General features: G+C 41.4%; 1 protein-coding gene across 4 annotated transcripts in view; it reads left to right on the top strand.

The window, feature by feature from the left end:
* The window catches only part of EMCN (endomucin), a 94194-nt gene that overhangs the window by 66605 nt on the left and 11894 nt on the right, over positions 1-15695 (top strand). For 2 of the 4 annotated variants that reach the window (XM_014941338.1, XM_014941317.1), the window contains 4 exons: positions 6085-6150; positions 7680-7775; positions 10026-10050; positions 13172-13233. In XM_014941338.1, the coding sequence (XP_014796824.1) occupies positions 6085-6150; positions 7680-7775; positions 10026-10050; positions 13172-13233 (249 nt within the window). Of the gene's footprint in view, positions 1-2316; positions 2350-6084; positions 6151-7679; positions 7776-10025; positions 10051-12040; positions 12066-13171; positions 13234-15695 lie in introns of all 4 variants that reach the window. The other 2 variants (XM_014941321.1, XM_014941330.1) reach the window with 2 other exon arrangements.

The raw sequence follows: 15695 nt of genomic DNA, 5'->3' as shown, positions 1-15695 counted from the left end.
TGTTTTTTGCTCTAATTTTAACCAAGATGGTTCCCTTTTTTTTTTTTTTTTTTTTTTTTTTTTTTGCAAGAGTGAAGTTAAAGGAAAATGTATAATTATGTTATAATCGTGAGGGGTTTTCTCAGGAAAGCTCAACTCTTCTCAGGCTTAGGAGATAAGGCTTGAAGTTTCATAGAGAAGTGACCTATTTGTAAGACTTGACAAGGTTTTCAGCCTTTCTCCAAGAATAGGCACACACAGGGCTTTACCGTTTGCTTGGTTGACCATTGCTGTGTGATCTTATGATACTTTTTCCATGGGATCCCACTCCTTATAGGCTGAAGGAAAGGCAATATTTGGGTAACACAGAATCATATCATATTTGGATGTTTCCTTAATGCTAGGTATATGTCCTGCTGTGTTCTGTTCTGTGTGTCGTTCCAAACCTCCTTTGATAGGCGAGTTATTAACTTCCCGAATGATCTTCCTTAGCTCTTATCATTAATGTTGCCCAAACATGCTATAAACATTGCCTAATGAATCATCACAGAGATGTTCTCTGAGCAAGGTGACAATGCTTTTTGCAGATGGATTAATGAGATGACAGAAAAGCTTAGGAAAAAAGTCTCCTCTGGATCCTAGGAAGCCAGTGTGAGATAACTGTGTATCTTCAGAGTACTCAGCATTGCTAATATTTAGTATGTTCAAGAATAGCTCTTATTGCTGTCTTTTAAGTATTTGGCTTTTCAACATGAATGTGCTTTTCATGTGTTTGTGCTTCAAATGCAGTTAAAGCTCTGTCACGTGTATCGTTAGCAAAATTGGTTATTTGCACCCCAGTGGCTCAAGTGATCCACAGTTAAAAGAATGTCCTTCACTCACGTCACGGCTCCGGTGGTAGGAGCTGTCCTTGTGCAAAGTATCAGTCCACAGCACAGAAAGTGCAGTGAGAGCATAAGGGTGGATTCGTGCTCCCTGGGGATCCCGGTCGGAAGAGGAGCCCTGCAACCCCAGGCACTCAGGGGAGAGGCTTCAGGGGTGCCTGGAGTTAGGGCTGCCTTCACACTGCTCCTTCTGTGGTCGCCCAGCCTGGTACAGCTGGGACATGGAGGACGTGCAGGTGGGTCATGTCCTCCCAGGGAGCTCTTGGGACAGGGTCAGATGCACCACGTTCCCCACAGATGCTGTGGCAGCAGTGAACCCTGAAAAGACCCAACAAGGGGGCTTTTATGGTGCCCTCCAGTCTAGAGGAGGGTGACTAGATGCTGTGATTTACACCTCAAAATAAGAAGTGAGTACTAAGGGTATATTGCCTAAGGGATTTTTTTCCATGGTAGGTCCAGTAATCCAGTGTGAGAGACCTCTCCAGGTGGGCAAAGTGTCAGTCACTAGCTCCTGGCAAGAGACAGTCTGTCTTGTGCAAACAGATAAATGTTTTGCTGCCAGCTCATGCAGGTGGATATTCTCAAAGATGCAGCTCCCTTTGACTTTAAAGTGAAGCAAACAGATAAATGTTTTGCTGCCAGCTCACGCAGGTGGATATTCTCAAAGATACAGGCGAGTTAGGTGCCCAGCTCCCTTTGACTTTAAAGTGATTGCAGAAGAGATTTAATGGGACATAATAAAAATTTGTGGCTAGCCTCCAAATATTCACACCCACCCTGATTTCCAAGCATGCTACAGTCTAGATACACAGAAGCAGCAGCATGCTTAAAAAAAAAATAAATAAAGTGCTAACAAAAAATTAGTGTTCTGCACCAAAAACTTGTGAAATGGCTGGAGGAAGCTGACAGTAGTGGGCCAGTAAGCATTGTTCACAGCGCTCTGCAAGGTCCATTTCTTCCTGATTACCAGTGCCTCTTGCTCCTGCTGCTCGGCAGTCTGCTAGCCAAAAGCACCGAGATAATTAATGAAGATTCATTTTTAAAGGGTTTTGTGACACTTGAAGACGTGTCTCAATTAGGCATTTGAGGTTCTTTTTAATAAAACACTTATTTGTCAGTTAAATGCCAGCTATTCGCTCCCAGGCACTTAGTTGGTTTTGGCAGGAGGAATTTTTTAGGAATGTATCAATTAATTCAGGATTTTCTTCTCTTAAGCAGAATAATAACGCAGTGTAGGCTGTGCTTTGGATCCTACCCCCATTTATAAAGGACGTCTGCAAGCTTTCACAGCTCAGACTTTCTGGGCTTGGGAACAGTGTCAGTTCTGGGTCAGCATTTCTTGTGGGGTTAATGAGCACGGTCTTAGAGTCTGCCAGTTTGTGTGATGTGAAGACTGTGGACATCTGACCTTAGAACTGTTGCTAATAAACCTGTTCCTTCTGTTTTATTGCAGGCCTTCACGTGAGCTCCCCAAGAGAAGTGACAAGTAAGAGCTGTGTGCACACTGGCAAAAAGGGCTGGCGTGGGGTGGGAGGGGGGCAACCTGAGGAGAGGAAACATTCAGGGAACGAGGAGGCTCTGGGCAAAGTACAAACCTGAAATGTGGTACAGAAAAGCAGAGAATTGATGCTCAATTTGTAGCAATGAGTAACTTTTCTGTGATTTCAGCTGAATGCCATGTTAGACTAGCAGATACTGAAAAGAAAACGGGGTGGGAGCACAAAAAAAAAAAAAAAATCAGGCCTGGCATGATGCAATGGGAAATTGATATAAATAGAATGTTTACCAGGGAGCTTGTTCTTGTCAGTGGCTCGCATTCCTCGTCTTGAGGTTAAAAGCAGCAGGTTCCAGAGTAAGGCAAGAGTTTCCTGTACTAGCAAACCTGCATTGTCCTATTTTCCTTTCTCTGGGCTTATCAGGAAACAGTCTCTTCTGTTCTGGTCCCTACAATTCTTGCTGTTGCTGCCAGCAAAAGTTTGTCCCTCCTGTTACCATGATGGATTGTTATTCTGATCCCATATCATCCCATAGCTGGAAAATATCTTTCAGATTCTCTTTCCAGAGAAAGTAGACAGGATGGGCTGGCTTGTGAAAAACTTCAAGAAATGAAGTGGATAACTGAGTTAAAGTTTTTAGTTGCTTAATCCATTTTATTCATTCAGTAGTGCGTCTTTTAAGCTATTGTTCCTTTTATTTATGGTCTCAAGTAGTTTGAATCATAGAATAGTTTAGGTTGGAAGGGACTTTTAAAGGTCATTGAGGCCAACCCCCCTGCAATGAGCAGGGATATTCAACTAACTCAGGTTGCCCAAAACCCTGTCCAACCTGACCTGGAATGTTTCCGGGGATGGGGCATCTACCCCCTCTCTGGACAACCTGCCCCAGTGTTTCACCAGCTTAATTTTAAAAAATTTCTTCCTTGTATCTAGTCTAAATCTTCCCTCTTTTAGTTTAAAACCATTACCCCTTGTCCTGTCACAGCAGGCCCTGCTAAAATGTTTATCCCTGCCTTGTTGAGGTTGAACAACCTCAACTCTCTCAGCCTGTCCTCACAGGAAAGGTGTCCCATCCATCTGATCAATTTTGTGGCCCTCTTCTGGACCCACTCCTACCAGTCTGTGTCTTTCCTGTCCTGAGGGCTCCAGAGTTGGACACAGGACTCCAGGTGGGGTCTCACCAGAGCGGAGTAGAGAGGCAGAATCACCTCCCTCAACCTGCTGCCCACAGTGCTGTTGATGCAGTCCAGGAAACAGTTGGCTTACTGGGCTGAAAGCACACATTACTGGCTCATATCCAGCTTTTCTTCCACCTGTACCCCCAAGTCCTTCTTGGCAGGACTGCCCTCAATCATTTTATCCCCCAGCCTGTATTGATACTAGGCGTTGTCCTGACCTATGGATTTATCTTTTCTGCATCACTCACATCTTGGTCATTTAGTAGAGAACTAGGAAAATAATCAGGGAATTTGAATCCTCATTTTTTTTCTCCTGAGGAGATGCTGCACGAATGCAGGGATACACGTTCCCGGTTTTCAGTGTAATTTGTTTCTGTTGACATTTTCAGTCAGTATCCAGGATAACTCATTGCTGTGATAATTGTCTGCTTGCCCTGTATATCATGCAGTATATCAGGTAAGGTAGAGAAAAGGGCAGTAGTATTTCCCTGGGAAATCTAAACCAATCACATGGAATTACGAATTCATAAGAACTATTTCAGTCACTTGGTGATGGCTCACAGTTTCCATCCTTACATTATCACTGCTCAGCAGAGAGGCACCACAGAGAGAGAACTTCTGCTTTAAAGAAACATAGTGATTTTTCAGAGATAAGCGTCTCAGACAACGATTGTTTCCTACTCCATAGCATCAGAATGTCTCAGCTGTGGCTGTATTGTTTAGGCACCACACAAGCACGTAGTAAATGATCATTTTTCCCCAGGAGGTTTCGGTCTCTGGCCAGACAAATGAAAGGGGAGAGGGAGGGAAGAGGGGAAGAAAGGAAACAGAGAAGGTAAACAATCTGCCCAAAATTCACGCAGCTTCACAACAGCAGAACAGAAATGAAAACACAGCGCTCTCAAATCTTTCCCTTTGCATTACCAGTCAATCCACATAAATTTTTAAGTAGAACCATGTGGCTCCTAGTTACCTGGAAAATCCAGTATACTGGCATATCCAGCAAAGCTGTGTAGAAACTGCCCCCTGGCTGTTCTCTTCTGTCTTCCTCTTGCATCAGGAGACAACATACTCTTATATGTCTGAACAGGCCAGTAGGTTGTGAGAATGGGAATATGGGCAAAAGGTTAATAGTGGAGCAAAAACGATCAGCAAAGCATTTATCAATATTGGGCCTGAATTTTTAAAATCAATGCAGCAAGGTACCCCTACAGGCTTGGGACAAATAAATATTTTTTTTGTTACTCTAATTCGGCAAACTGGAATCACACGTACTCCCTATACAAAAAATTTTAAAAATCCATCTATAAAAAAGATGGACCTGTCATACAGAGACTTAGGGGAACAAAATTGTATTCTAGCCCTCAAAATGTCCCAGGGAAATTTGGTTTAATGACCCAGCTAATTTTGTAGTTCTAGTCATAAATTTGAGCCCTTTTCTGTGCATCCCTACAGGTGTATGGGGTATGAATGGGTACCTGAGCAATGGATGAAAGACTCGGTGGCTGCTACCATGTTCTCACTACTTCTATACAGAGCTATACTCTCTGCTAGCTGTCCTGCTTAACAGACCACCTTCCCCAGGCACCTTTGTTTGGGAGCCATTTCTGATATTTAAACGAGCAATGGAAATGCTCAGCCTTGCATTACAACTTTGAGGCTGCTGGGCATCTAGCTATCCATTTGTCCAGTTGATCATCTTTGTCAGTGGCAGTAAGCACACATCTACTCAAGCCTCCATCCAATATGGAATACAATCCTGTTTGCTGTATAATGTACCTAGGGAAGCACCTAGGTACCAAATGTTTGTTTTGGTACCAAAACAAACCATACCAAAACAAACATACCCAAATGTTTGGTTTTTGTTTTTTCTCTCTTGGAGTTCAGTGGTTGTTTTTCCACAGGCTGTGTGCAACAAGGTAATAAATATCTTGTGTTGTTGATACCTGACTCACATTCTGATTAGCACCTGAAGGTACACATGCATTCCTTTCAACCCAGCCCTAAAAGATGCCGAGAGGCTCCCAACAGTCATTGTTGTCCCCAAATGTGGCAGAGGGAGAGCCTGCAAATCCCTTTATAACACTCAACTCTCAAGAAAATTGCTAGCTACTGATATTGCACATCTTTAGACTTCTTCATCTACTATTAGCACTTTTCATAATTAGCAGTGAAAATCTTGGTCTTTCTTCTTTTGGAGGCAGGGCTAATTTTCACCCTCTGGCTTGTTTATTTGCTTGTCAAGACATCTAATGTTGAACAGTACCTTAACCTCTTAAGAAGTTTGTAGTTCATAACTTGTAAGTTGATAAGCAGATGATCCTATGCACTGTGTTTCTTCTAGGCCACACTAGATAAACTTTTCCACCCCTCTTGCCAAGTTATCCAGATATTATTGAGAAGAACTATAGCTGCGGAGCACCAAATGGCTCCAGAACTGGGGACACAGAAGTTGTTTTGGGAGGGTAATTTTTCAGGGGAAGTTATCTGAGGAGTTCTGGCAATTACATGTTAACCTGAAAGGCAATATTTCTTTTGCAAATCTAGCTTCTGGCAGTCCTGGAAGCAGTTCTGGAAACAAGAAAATGCCGGAGAGTACTATCCACTATTCTAGTGAGTATTCCTGCTTTATTGTCCAGCTTTTGAGTTTTCAGTTGATCAGTTTGACTTTTGGTGAGTGATTGGAGTAGCAGAGAAATGAAACTGGCGGTTTTATTTCTAGCCTTACCAGATGTAGACCCTATTATAAACCCAATTTAACTGCCAGTTATAAAAATCCTCTCAAAGAGAAACAGAGCTTAACAAGTTGACACCACTCTCACTGGAGAGCAGCACAATTATTCCCAAGAACTAAAGTCAAAGTGATAGAACTGAAAAAAAATGTGAACAGAGTCATCCCCTGTGGGAGAAGACACAAAAAACCATGAATATGTTGTTCATACACTGTTATGAGTACACAGTATATTAATATATTGTTATGAATGTATTATATGAATATGTTGTTCATATTGTCATGGGAGAGAAGGACTAGGAGGGAGTCTTCTGGAAACTCTTCAAGCACTTGGTATTTGCATGGTGCATGTTACTTAATCTTTTATTTTAATATTATGCATCTCTAGGGCAAGAGTTTTGCTGCAGATCTGCTATTTCCTACCCAAAGTACTGGCTTAGCAAAATATGTTTGATGTTTTTCCACTGTAGACTTGTCTCCGGGTTCTCCCTCTAGTTCCACAGATACACACACACATCTATATGAATATTAAATATTAATTGCATCAAAAGCCATCAAAGATGCTGCTTCTGAATATTAGGCAGGCATGACGGCTAATGCTGAGGAAGGTTGTGGGAATGCAGCCACAGCTTTCCCTGATTTGAATGTGGCCAGTCACTGCCAGAAAAGAAGATAAATGGAGAGAAATTGGGCTTCTATATTTTCCCGGGAAAGCTTCTCTTCATTACATAATTCTTTCCTTTTTGCTTCTTGGCTGGGAAACACCTGTCAGGAAATGGCAGATGGTGGGAAATAATAAAAGGAAAGAGATGTCCTCATTTAAAAAGGAGATCTTGCATTTTATATTCCTGGTTGTAAGTGCTGTGGGGAATGTTACTGAATTATGTAACTCCTCGGTGCCTTTCTGGGCGTACAATGTTAAAAGAGAAATAATCGCTTCAGTTGCTGAATTTCAGATGAGTCTTGTTTTCAAAAAGAGGGGTGAAAAAAATAAATTGCACGTATCAAAAATTTATTCCTGAAACACGACTGTTTTGCAAAGCCCTTGGGGGGCCACCAGCAGTGGGGGTGAATCGTGAATATTTTGATCAAGGTTATGGTGGTCTCAGTGGGGCGCTCCCCTACAGAAAAGTGGGTGAAACCAGCTCCACGGGCAGCGCGGGTGCCAGGGAAGGACTAAGGTTGGGGGAGGAAGGTTCCTAAATCCTTCCTCCACAAAGGCTGCAAGCCTGAGGCTCGGTGGGTGCGGGAGGAATAGCAGGAGCAGCAGGTTACCCCACTCCAGAGAAATCGTTAATGTTTGGTGAAGCTGAGCTGGAGGTGCCTCTTGTTTTGTGCACAGGACTGCCTGTATATGGAGGCAATGCAAGCCAGGGGCAGCAGGCAAAACAATGTTCTCCCTCTTTTGCAGGCGTTATCCTACCAATTGTCATCACCTTGATAGTCATTACCCTTTCTGTCTTCTCACTGGTGGCTTTGTACAGAGTGTGCCAGAAGAAAACTCCAGGTAGTTGCTTTACTTTCTCGGGGTGGGGGGAAGATCAAAGTGCTTTTTTTTAGTATTGAAAGATCTCTGAGGTCTTATTAGATTACCTTAACCATAGATGTTGCAGTTGTCCGATAGGAAAGCATCTTGTATTTCAAAGTATATTGCCTAAAGTAGGAAAGTAACACTTCATTTTCAAAATCAGTAGGAAGAACAGAGGGAGCAAAAATGTCTGTGATTTTTGGAGAATACATAATGCTATAAAGCTTTTTGTTCATGCTTTTGCAGATGCAAAGAGCTAACAAACAGCTGTGATAACACAATCAATCAATCAGGTAGAAAAATGCAGTGAAAAATAAGTTTGTTGATATCGTTTAACAAAATCACTAGATTTTATCTCTGTTCTAAATACAGACAAAGGAATATCAATGCTTTATTTTAGGAAATACCTGATATATGCATACACGCACACATATCCACATATATACATTATATAAAAGTAAAATTTTCCAGTTACAGTATAATGTACATGGGAAAAAAATCCCTGAAAAAAAGCAAACAGTGTTTTCAGAAACAGTCATTTTGACAGGTCAGCTAAACCCAGTATCTATTTTTCTGCTATTCATGAACTACTTAAGATAATGGGGTATAATTCCATTGAATTCCATTTGCCAAATGCTTCAAAGAGTTGTCTGAGTGGGCCACGGGTAAGTGTAATTCTCCATTGAGTGAAAAATCAGATCTGAATCCAGACTGTAGTCTTCCTCTCCCTGCGAGCTGGCATGAGTTAGGAGACCTGTGCAGAGCTTCAACTGTGAAATCACCAGGCCTTGGAAATACAAGATGACAACAGGGTGCTGAAGCTGTAGACCAAGGCAAGCAGTGTGTCGTAACCAATTTAGCCAATGACATGGAAAACCAGACCCAGATACACAGAGGAGGTGTGGTCCTTGCTTAGGAAATTACTGAATATTTGCAGTCGAGAGGTAAAGATATGAGGTGAAGAATGTTTCCTCGCCAGTCTCCCCTGTGCACAAATGCCAGCAGGCACAGTTACTAGCAAATTCACTTGGAAGCTAGAGTAGATTGATATCTGTCGTGCTTCCTGCAGAATTTGCTCAGGTCTGTCTGGTGTAGGTGGAGAGCCCTGTGCCCAGTGCCGTGGGGCTAGAATTGGCTCTGTCCCTCCAAAGTAACCCCTCGGCCCCCATCCATCTGCCCGCACTTGCACATAAGAATAAAATATGTTTGCTATATTTCATTCTGAGGAGAAACCCATTCTTCATCAGCACGTATGACCGACTCTGTTTTCAGATGTCATGCCAGGTTAGACCCCCCAAAGCGTACATCCTGGCAGCTTATTCCCTCACTCCCCTCACCTTGTATCTTTTAGCTCAGTTGTTATGTACTTAAGAACCAGTGCATGCTCTCCTCCTGTGCCAGCTACCCGGGGAGCTGAGGGGAAAAATGTGCTTCTGTTGTGCTCTTGCACAAGTCACATCCTTCTCCCTAGCTTCCAGAAGAATCGATTCAACCAGTTGGCTTTTGTAGATGACTTGGTTATCTTTTGGGAAGACGAACTAGAAAAATAACAATTACCAGTCAGGATATCTGTGGTGCTTCCTGCAGAATTTGCTCAGGTCTGTCTGGTGTAGGTGGAGAGCCCTGTGCCCAGTGCCGTGGGGCTAGAATTGGCTCTGTCCCTCCAAAGTAACCCCTCGGCCCCCATCCATCTGCCCGCACTTGCACATAAGAATAAAATATGTTTGCTATATTTCATTCTGAGGAGAAACCCATTCTTCATCAGCACGTATGACCGACTCTGTTTTCAGATGTCATGCCAGGTTAGACCCCCCAAAGCGTACATCCTGGCAGCTTATTCCCTCACTCCCCTCACCTTGTATCTTTTAGCTCAGTCATTATGTACTTAAAAACCAGTGCATGGTCTCCTCCTCTGTGCCAGCTACCCGGGGAGCTGCAGGGAAAAATGTGCTTCTGTTGTGTTCTTGCACAAGTCACATCCTTCTCCCTAGTTTCCAGAAGAATTGATTCACCCAGTTGGCTTTTGTAGATGACTTGGTTATCTTTTGGGAAGATGAACTAGAAAAATAACAATTGCCATTCAAGCTGGTTGATTGAATTAATGTACTTCATGCAATGCTGCAAAATCACAACTAAGCCTTCTGCTAGCAACTGCAATAATTATGTCTAAATGTTTACTTATCTGAGTTCCAGCAGTCAAAATGATATTAACTTTGTTCCTTCTTCCAGAGAGACAAGAGAACGGCACTGAACAGTACGTTGAATCCTGTCTTTTCGTTGCTTTGAGATCTATCATGGGATGCTTCTGAATGCAGTAGATTCCGCATGAGACTTTCTTTGATCTTTCTCTGTTTAAACATAATAAGTGGTTGCCACGCCAAAGAGAAATATCCTATTGAAAGTGATGCACTTGCAGTTATTCTACACCTGTATGCATGATAAGCAGCTGTTCTCATGGATAGAAATGTGATAGCTCTCAACTGTTTTGCAGGGGATCCTTTTGAAATGGATAAATGGCTTATGTTGTGCCACAGGGCCAATTGGCCCAGTCTTTTATCTTTCTTTTTCAATTTTTACCCTGTTGATTTTTGTTTTTTTTTTCACACCTATCCTTTCCTATTCCCCTTCTTTTGTTCTTGTTTTCTCTCTTTTTGATTTTATTTATTATGGATTACTTTTCTCTTTCTTTCTCTCTATCCCCCATTATTTAATGTTCCTCTGTGCCATCTTCTCTCCACTAGTCCATTTGCAGAGGCTCAGTTAAAACAGTAGCTTTTGCAGATGCAAAGAGCTAACAAACAGCTGTGATAACACAATCAATCAATCAGGTAGAAAAATGCAGTGAAAAATAAGTTTGTTGATATCGTTTAACAAAATCACTAGATTTTATCTCTGTTCTAAATACAGACAAAGGAATATCAATGCTTTATTTTAGGAAATACCTGATATATGCATACACGCACACATATCCACATATATACATTATATAAAAGTAAAATTTTCCAGTTACAGTATAATGTACATGGGAAAAAAATCCCTGAAAAAAAGCAAACAGTGTTTTCAGAAACAGTCATTTTGACAGGTCAGCTAAACCCAGTATCTATTTTTCTGCTATTCATGAACTACTTAAGATAATGGGGTATAATTCCATTGAATTCCATTTGCCAAATGCTTCAAAGAGTTGTCTGAGTGGGCCACGGGTAAGTGTAATTCTCCATTGAGTGAAAAATCAGATCTGAATCCAGACTGTAGTCTTCCTCTCCCTGCGAGCTGGCATGAGTTAGGAGACCTGTGCAGAGCTTCAACTGTGAAATCACCAGGCCTTGGAAATACAAGATGACAACAGGGTGCTGAAGCTGTAGACCAAGGCAAGCAGTGTGTCGTAACCAATTTAGCCAATGACATGGAAAACCAGACCCAGATACACAGAGGAGGTGTGGTCCTTGCTTAGGAAATTACTGAATATTTGCAGTCGAGAGGTAAAGATATGAGGTGAAGAATGTTTCCTCGCCAGTCTCCCCTGTGCACAAATGCCAGCAGGCACAGTTACTAGCAAATTCACTTGGAAGCTAGAGTAGATTGATATCTGTGGTGCTTCCTGCAGAATTTGCTCAGGTCTGTCTGGTGTAGGTGGAGAGCCCTGTGCCCAGTGCCGTGGGGCTAGAATTGGCTCTGTCCCTCCAAAGTAACCCCTCGGCCCCCATCCATCTGCCCGCACTTGCACATAAGAATAAAATATGTTTGCTATATTTCATTCTGAGGAGAAACCCATTCTTCATCAGCACGTATGACCGACTCTGTTTTCAGATGTCATGCCAGGTTAGACCCCCCAAAGCGTACATCCTGGCAGCTTATTCCCTCACTCCCCTCACCTTGTATCTTTTAGCTCAGTTGTTATGTACTTAAGAACCAGTGCATGCTCTCCTCCTGTGCCAGCTACCCGGGGAGCTGAGGGGAAAAATGTGCTTCTGTTGTGCTCTTGCACAAGTCACATCCTTCTCCCTAGCTTCCAGAAGAATCGATTCAACCAGTTGGCTTTTGTAGATGACTTGGTTATCTTTTGGGAAGATGAACTAGAAAAATAACAATTGCCATTCAAGCTGGTTGATTGAATTAATGTACTTCATGCAATGCTGCAAAATCACAACTAAGCCTTCTGCTAGCAACTGCAATAATTATGTCTAAATGTTTACTTATCTGAGTTCCAGCAGTCAAAATGATATTAACTTTGTTCCTTCTTCCAGAGAGACAAGAGAACGGCACTGAACAGTACGTTGAATCCTGTCTTTTCGTTGCTTTGAGATCTATCATGGGATGCTTCTGAATGCAGTAGATTCCGCATGAGACTTTCTTTGATCTTTCTCTGTTTAAACATAATAAGTGGTTGCCACGCCAAAGAGAAATATCCTATTGAAAGTGATGCACTTGCAGTTATTCTACACCTGTATGCATGATAAGCAGCTGTTCTCATGGATAGAAATGTGATAGCTCTCAACTGTTTTGCAGGGGATCCTTTTGAAATGGATAAATGGCTTATGTTGTGCCACAGGGCCAATTGGCCCAGTCTTTTATCTTTCTTTTTCAATTTTTACCCTGTTGATTTTTGTGTTGTTTTTTTTTTACCCCTATCCTTTCCTATTGCTTTTTCAATTTTTACCCTGTTGATTTTTGTTTTTTTTTTCACACCTATCCTTTCCTATTCCCCTTCTTTTGTTCTTGTTTTCTCTCTTTTTGATTTTACTTATTATGGATTATTTTTCTGTTTCTTTCTCTCTATCCCCTATTATTTAATCTTCCTCTGTGCCATCTTCTCTACACTAGTCCATTTGCAGAGGCTCAGTTAAAACAGTATCTCCATAAGGAATTTCAGGAGTGTGAAACTGACAAAGATTCACTAGAAGACATATAGTACAGGCCATTGGGTCTGGCTGGGGTCTCTGTGTTTTGCATGACTAAAAGCAACATTTGGGCTGCTGATTTACTTGCTAGCCCTGACTCCCTGTACATCTGAGGTGGTCCTTCTTGCAATTCAGCATGGCTAAAACCCTTGTATTGACAGAGATAATTCCCTCTTTTCACCCAGATGTACCTCTTCTGTGGAGCACTAAACTGAATCTGCAGTCATGCAACTTGATTTATTATATATTTTCAGAGAAAGATGTTTTTAGAGACATTGGTATAAGGTGTTTTCCACCACCAATGGAAAACGTGATCTCATGCATGATCTCATGCAAAGCCCATTTCAAGTCCTCTAGTGTAGACTGTCAAAGGTGCTGCCTCCTTCAGATAATCATCCTAGGGTTTTCTTTGGTTGACCAACATGCATGCTGCGTTGCATGCTGACTGTCTGCTTAAATGTTTTCTGACTTCAACAGGGCCCAATCAGATAAAGAAGGAGTCAAACTTCTTTCTGTGAAGACGACTTCTGCTGAGACTGGTAAGTTTTTTCTCTGGGTCTGGGTCTGTCTCTCTGAGCCCAGATAGGAACCGTTTTGGGATGTCATTTCCATCACTAAAACCATCTTCAGTTCCTGTCAGGTGAAAGTCACTGCAAACAGTTCCTCTGCAGTGCAAATCCCCACATTGGGAGCCTGTAGAGCTGCAGTGCAGCTGTACTGTATGTGGTATCAATATTTGGAAGGGAAAAGCATGACTGTTTTAGGGGAAAATAATTTTTTCAACATCATTGATGGTAAGTGATCTACAGCTAGGCATGTTCAGGAGTAACCATGATCATGATATTTACCAGCTAAATATCACCATACAAGGAAGTTTGAGGACCAGTAATATCCCAGGGACAAAAGTTTTGGGAGTTCATGCTGTAAACAGGGCTTTGCTGGAGCTGGTGTGGGCAGTGTTCAGTCAGCCCTGTACCCAGCCACCCTTTGCATCCAAAATCCTACTCGCATTGCAAATTCCTCTGTCCTGTGCTTCACCGATCCACTTTCTTGCAAAATATGTGTGTAATAAAACCCAAAGGAAGAGAGGTTATAGATAACATGCACGAAAGAGAGCAAAATCTCATCAATATAAGCTAAGAGATGGATGTCGTTATACGTTCTGCAAGAAACAAAGTAGCACAAAATAAGACTGAGGCAGAACAAAATTCTGACTAATCTGATTCCCAGCTATTCAACAAAAAATAAACCTCTCATGGCTGAGTTACTCATAGTGAAACTTCTCCCCCTTCTCCTATTGCCGTTTGCTTTCTTAGCTGTGTAGGTCCCATCTTTGCTCCTCCCTCAGCTGCAGAAGTCCTTCAGGAAAACCGGACTCTTCCTTTATGCTTTTTTAGGTGTAAAACCCAAATTTTTTTAAGGATTCTGGCCATCTGTTTCCCCTACTGGTATTTCAGAGGTTGCCTGATAGCTGCTCTATCTATTTCTCTGGGAGAAACATGCTCCGTGTCAGGCTGCATCATTCTGCCCCACTGCTGCTGAGCAAAAACAAACTGCACTTCAGAGCTTTGTGATTTAGGAACTTTTTATATTTTTATTTTTTTTATTCTTTAGGAATGGACTTTTAGCCTTTCTTTAAGGGGTATGGAGTTGTGTGTATGTTTACATTTAAAAGCATAATATTTTTTTTTGAAAACTGAAGTCAGAAACTGGACTTCATAGATGTTTTTTGATTGATTCCGCCTTCATACCAGGTTCAACAATATAGTAACTTTATTGGCAGAGCAGAATTATTTGTGTTTTACGGCAGGGTAAATGAGAAAAGACTCAGGCTTGCTGTTTGGTTTTGGTTTTTTTTTTTCATGAGATGAAGTCTGGTGCCTGTTAATCAGCTACTGGCTTACCAAGTATCTGAATTTCTTCCATCCAGAGGACACTTGATAGTCTTTTTTTACTGAAGTATGATGTATGCATGCTATAATTGGAAGGTATGAGTCATAACCACTTAGAAGACAAGATTCTTGCCCTCTTCTCATTAATACAATTCATATTTAAACTAGCTACCATTTTCCCTTGAATTCTTACATCTTTATATGTTTCAAAATTAAACATGCTTTCACAGAAATGGAAGTTCTGGTTTTCCCCCAATTTTTAGAAACACTTCACTTCTTAAATTAAAAGCACTCTGAAAGAAAGGCCTGTTTTCTTCCAGAAATATTTGTCACTCATACAGGTGTTTTTGAATATGTTAGAATGCCTGCCTATTTGAATACAATTTATTTGCTTCATTAAAAGCTGGAGCATAAAGGCAAGTGTTTCTTATGGTACAGAGAGAAACCTGAGAAATGTCTGACTCGTTGTCCCTCTCACAACTGCCAAAAACAATTGCACCATGTAAAACATCTTTATATGTGTTCTTTTTCCTTTTCAGAGACATAAAATCCAGCTCAATTAAAAGGTGAATTCATTGTCCAGCCATTTAGAAAGTGTGTGTTATAGCTGGCTCTAGTTGTGGATACCAACAAAACTACAAAAAGTTTTGACTAAAACTAGAATGTTCTTAAGAGCAGCCTTAACTTTACAGGTAGACTTATATCAAGAAAGTGTGTGTTATAGCTGGCTCTAGTTGAGGATACCAACAAAACTACCAAAAGTTTGACTAAAACTAGAAAGTTCTTAAGAGCAGCCTTAACTTCACAGGTAGACCTACATCATCTTCTCAATATCAATAGTCTACTCAGCTGCCTAAGGTAAAGCATACATACAGCAACATACAAGCATACCTACGACATGTATTCAATTTAAGCTTAATTACCTTTTTTTTAAAATTTTTTTACTTTCTAGCTGGCTCTAGTTGTGGATACCAACAAAACTACAAAAAGTTTTGACTAAAACTAGAATGTTCTTAAGAGCAGCCTTAACTTTACAGGTAGACTTATATCATCTCAATATCAATAGTCTACTCAGCTGCCTAAGGTAAAGCATGCATACAACATCATAC

This window comes from Calidris pugnax, unplaced genomic scaffold, assembly GCF_001431845.1.
Source record: "Calidris pugnax isolate Ruff unplaced genomic scaffold, ASM143184v1 scaffold34, whole genome shotgun sequence".
In the NCBI taxonomy this organism is placed as follows: Eukaryota; Metazoa; Chordata; class Aves; order Charadriiformes; family Scolopacidae; genus Calidris; species Calidris pugnax.
Note: the sequence above shows the minus strand (reverse complement) of the source record. Positions and strands in the feature narration are given on the sequence as shown.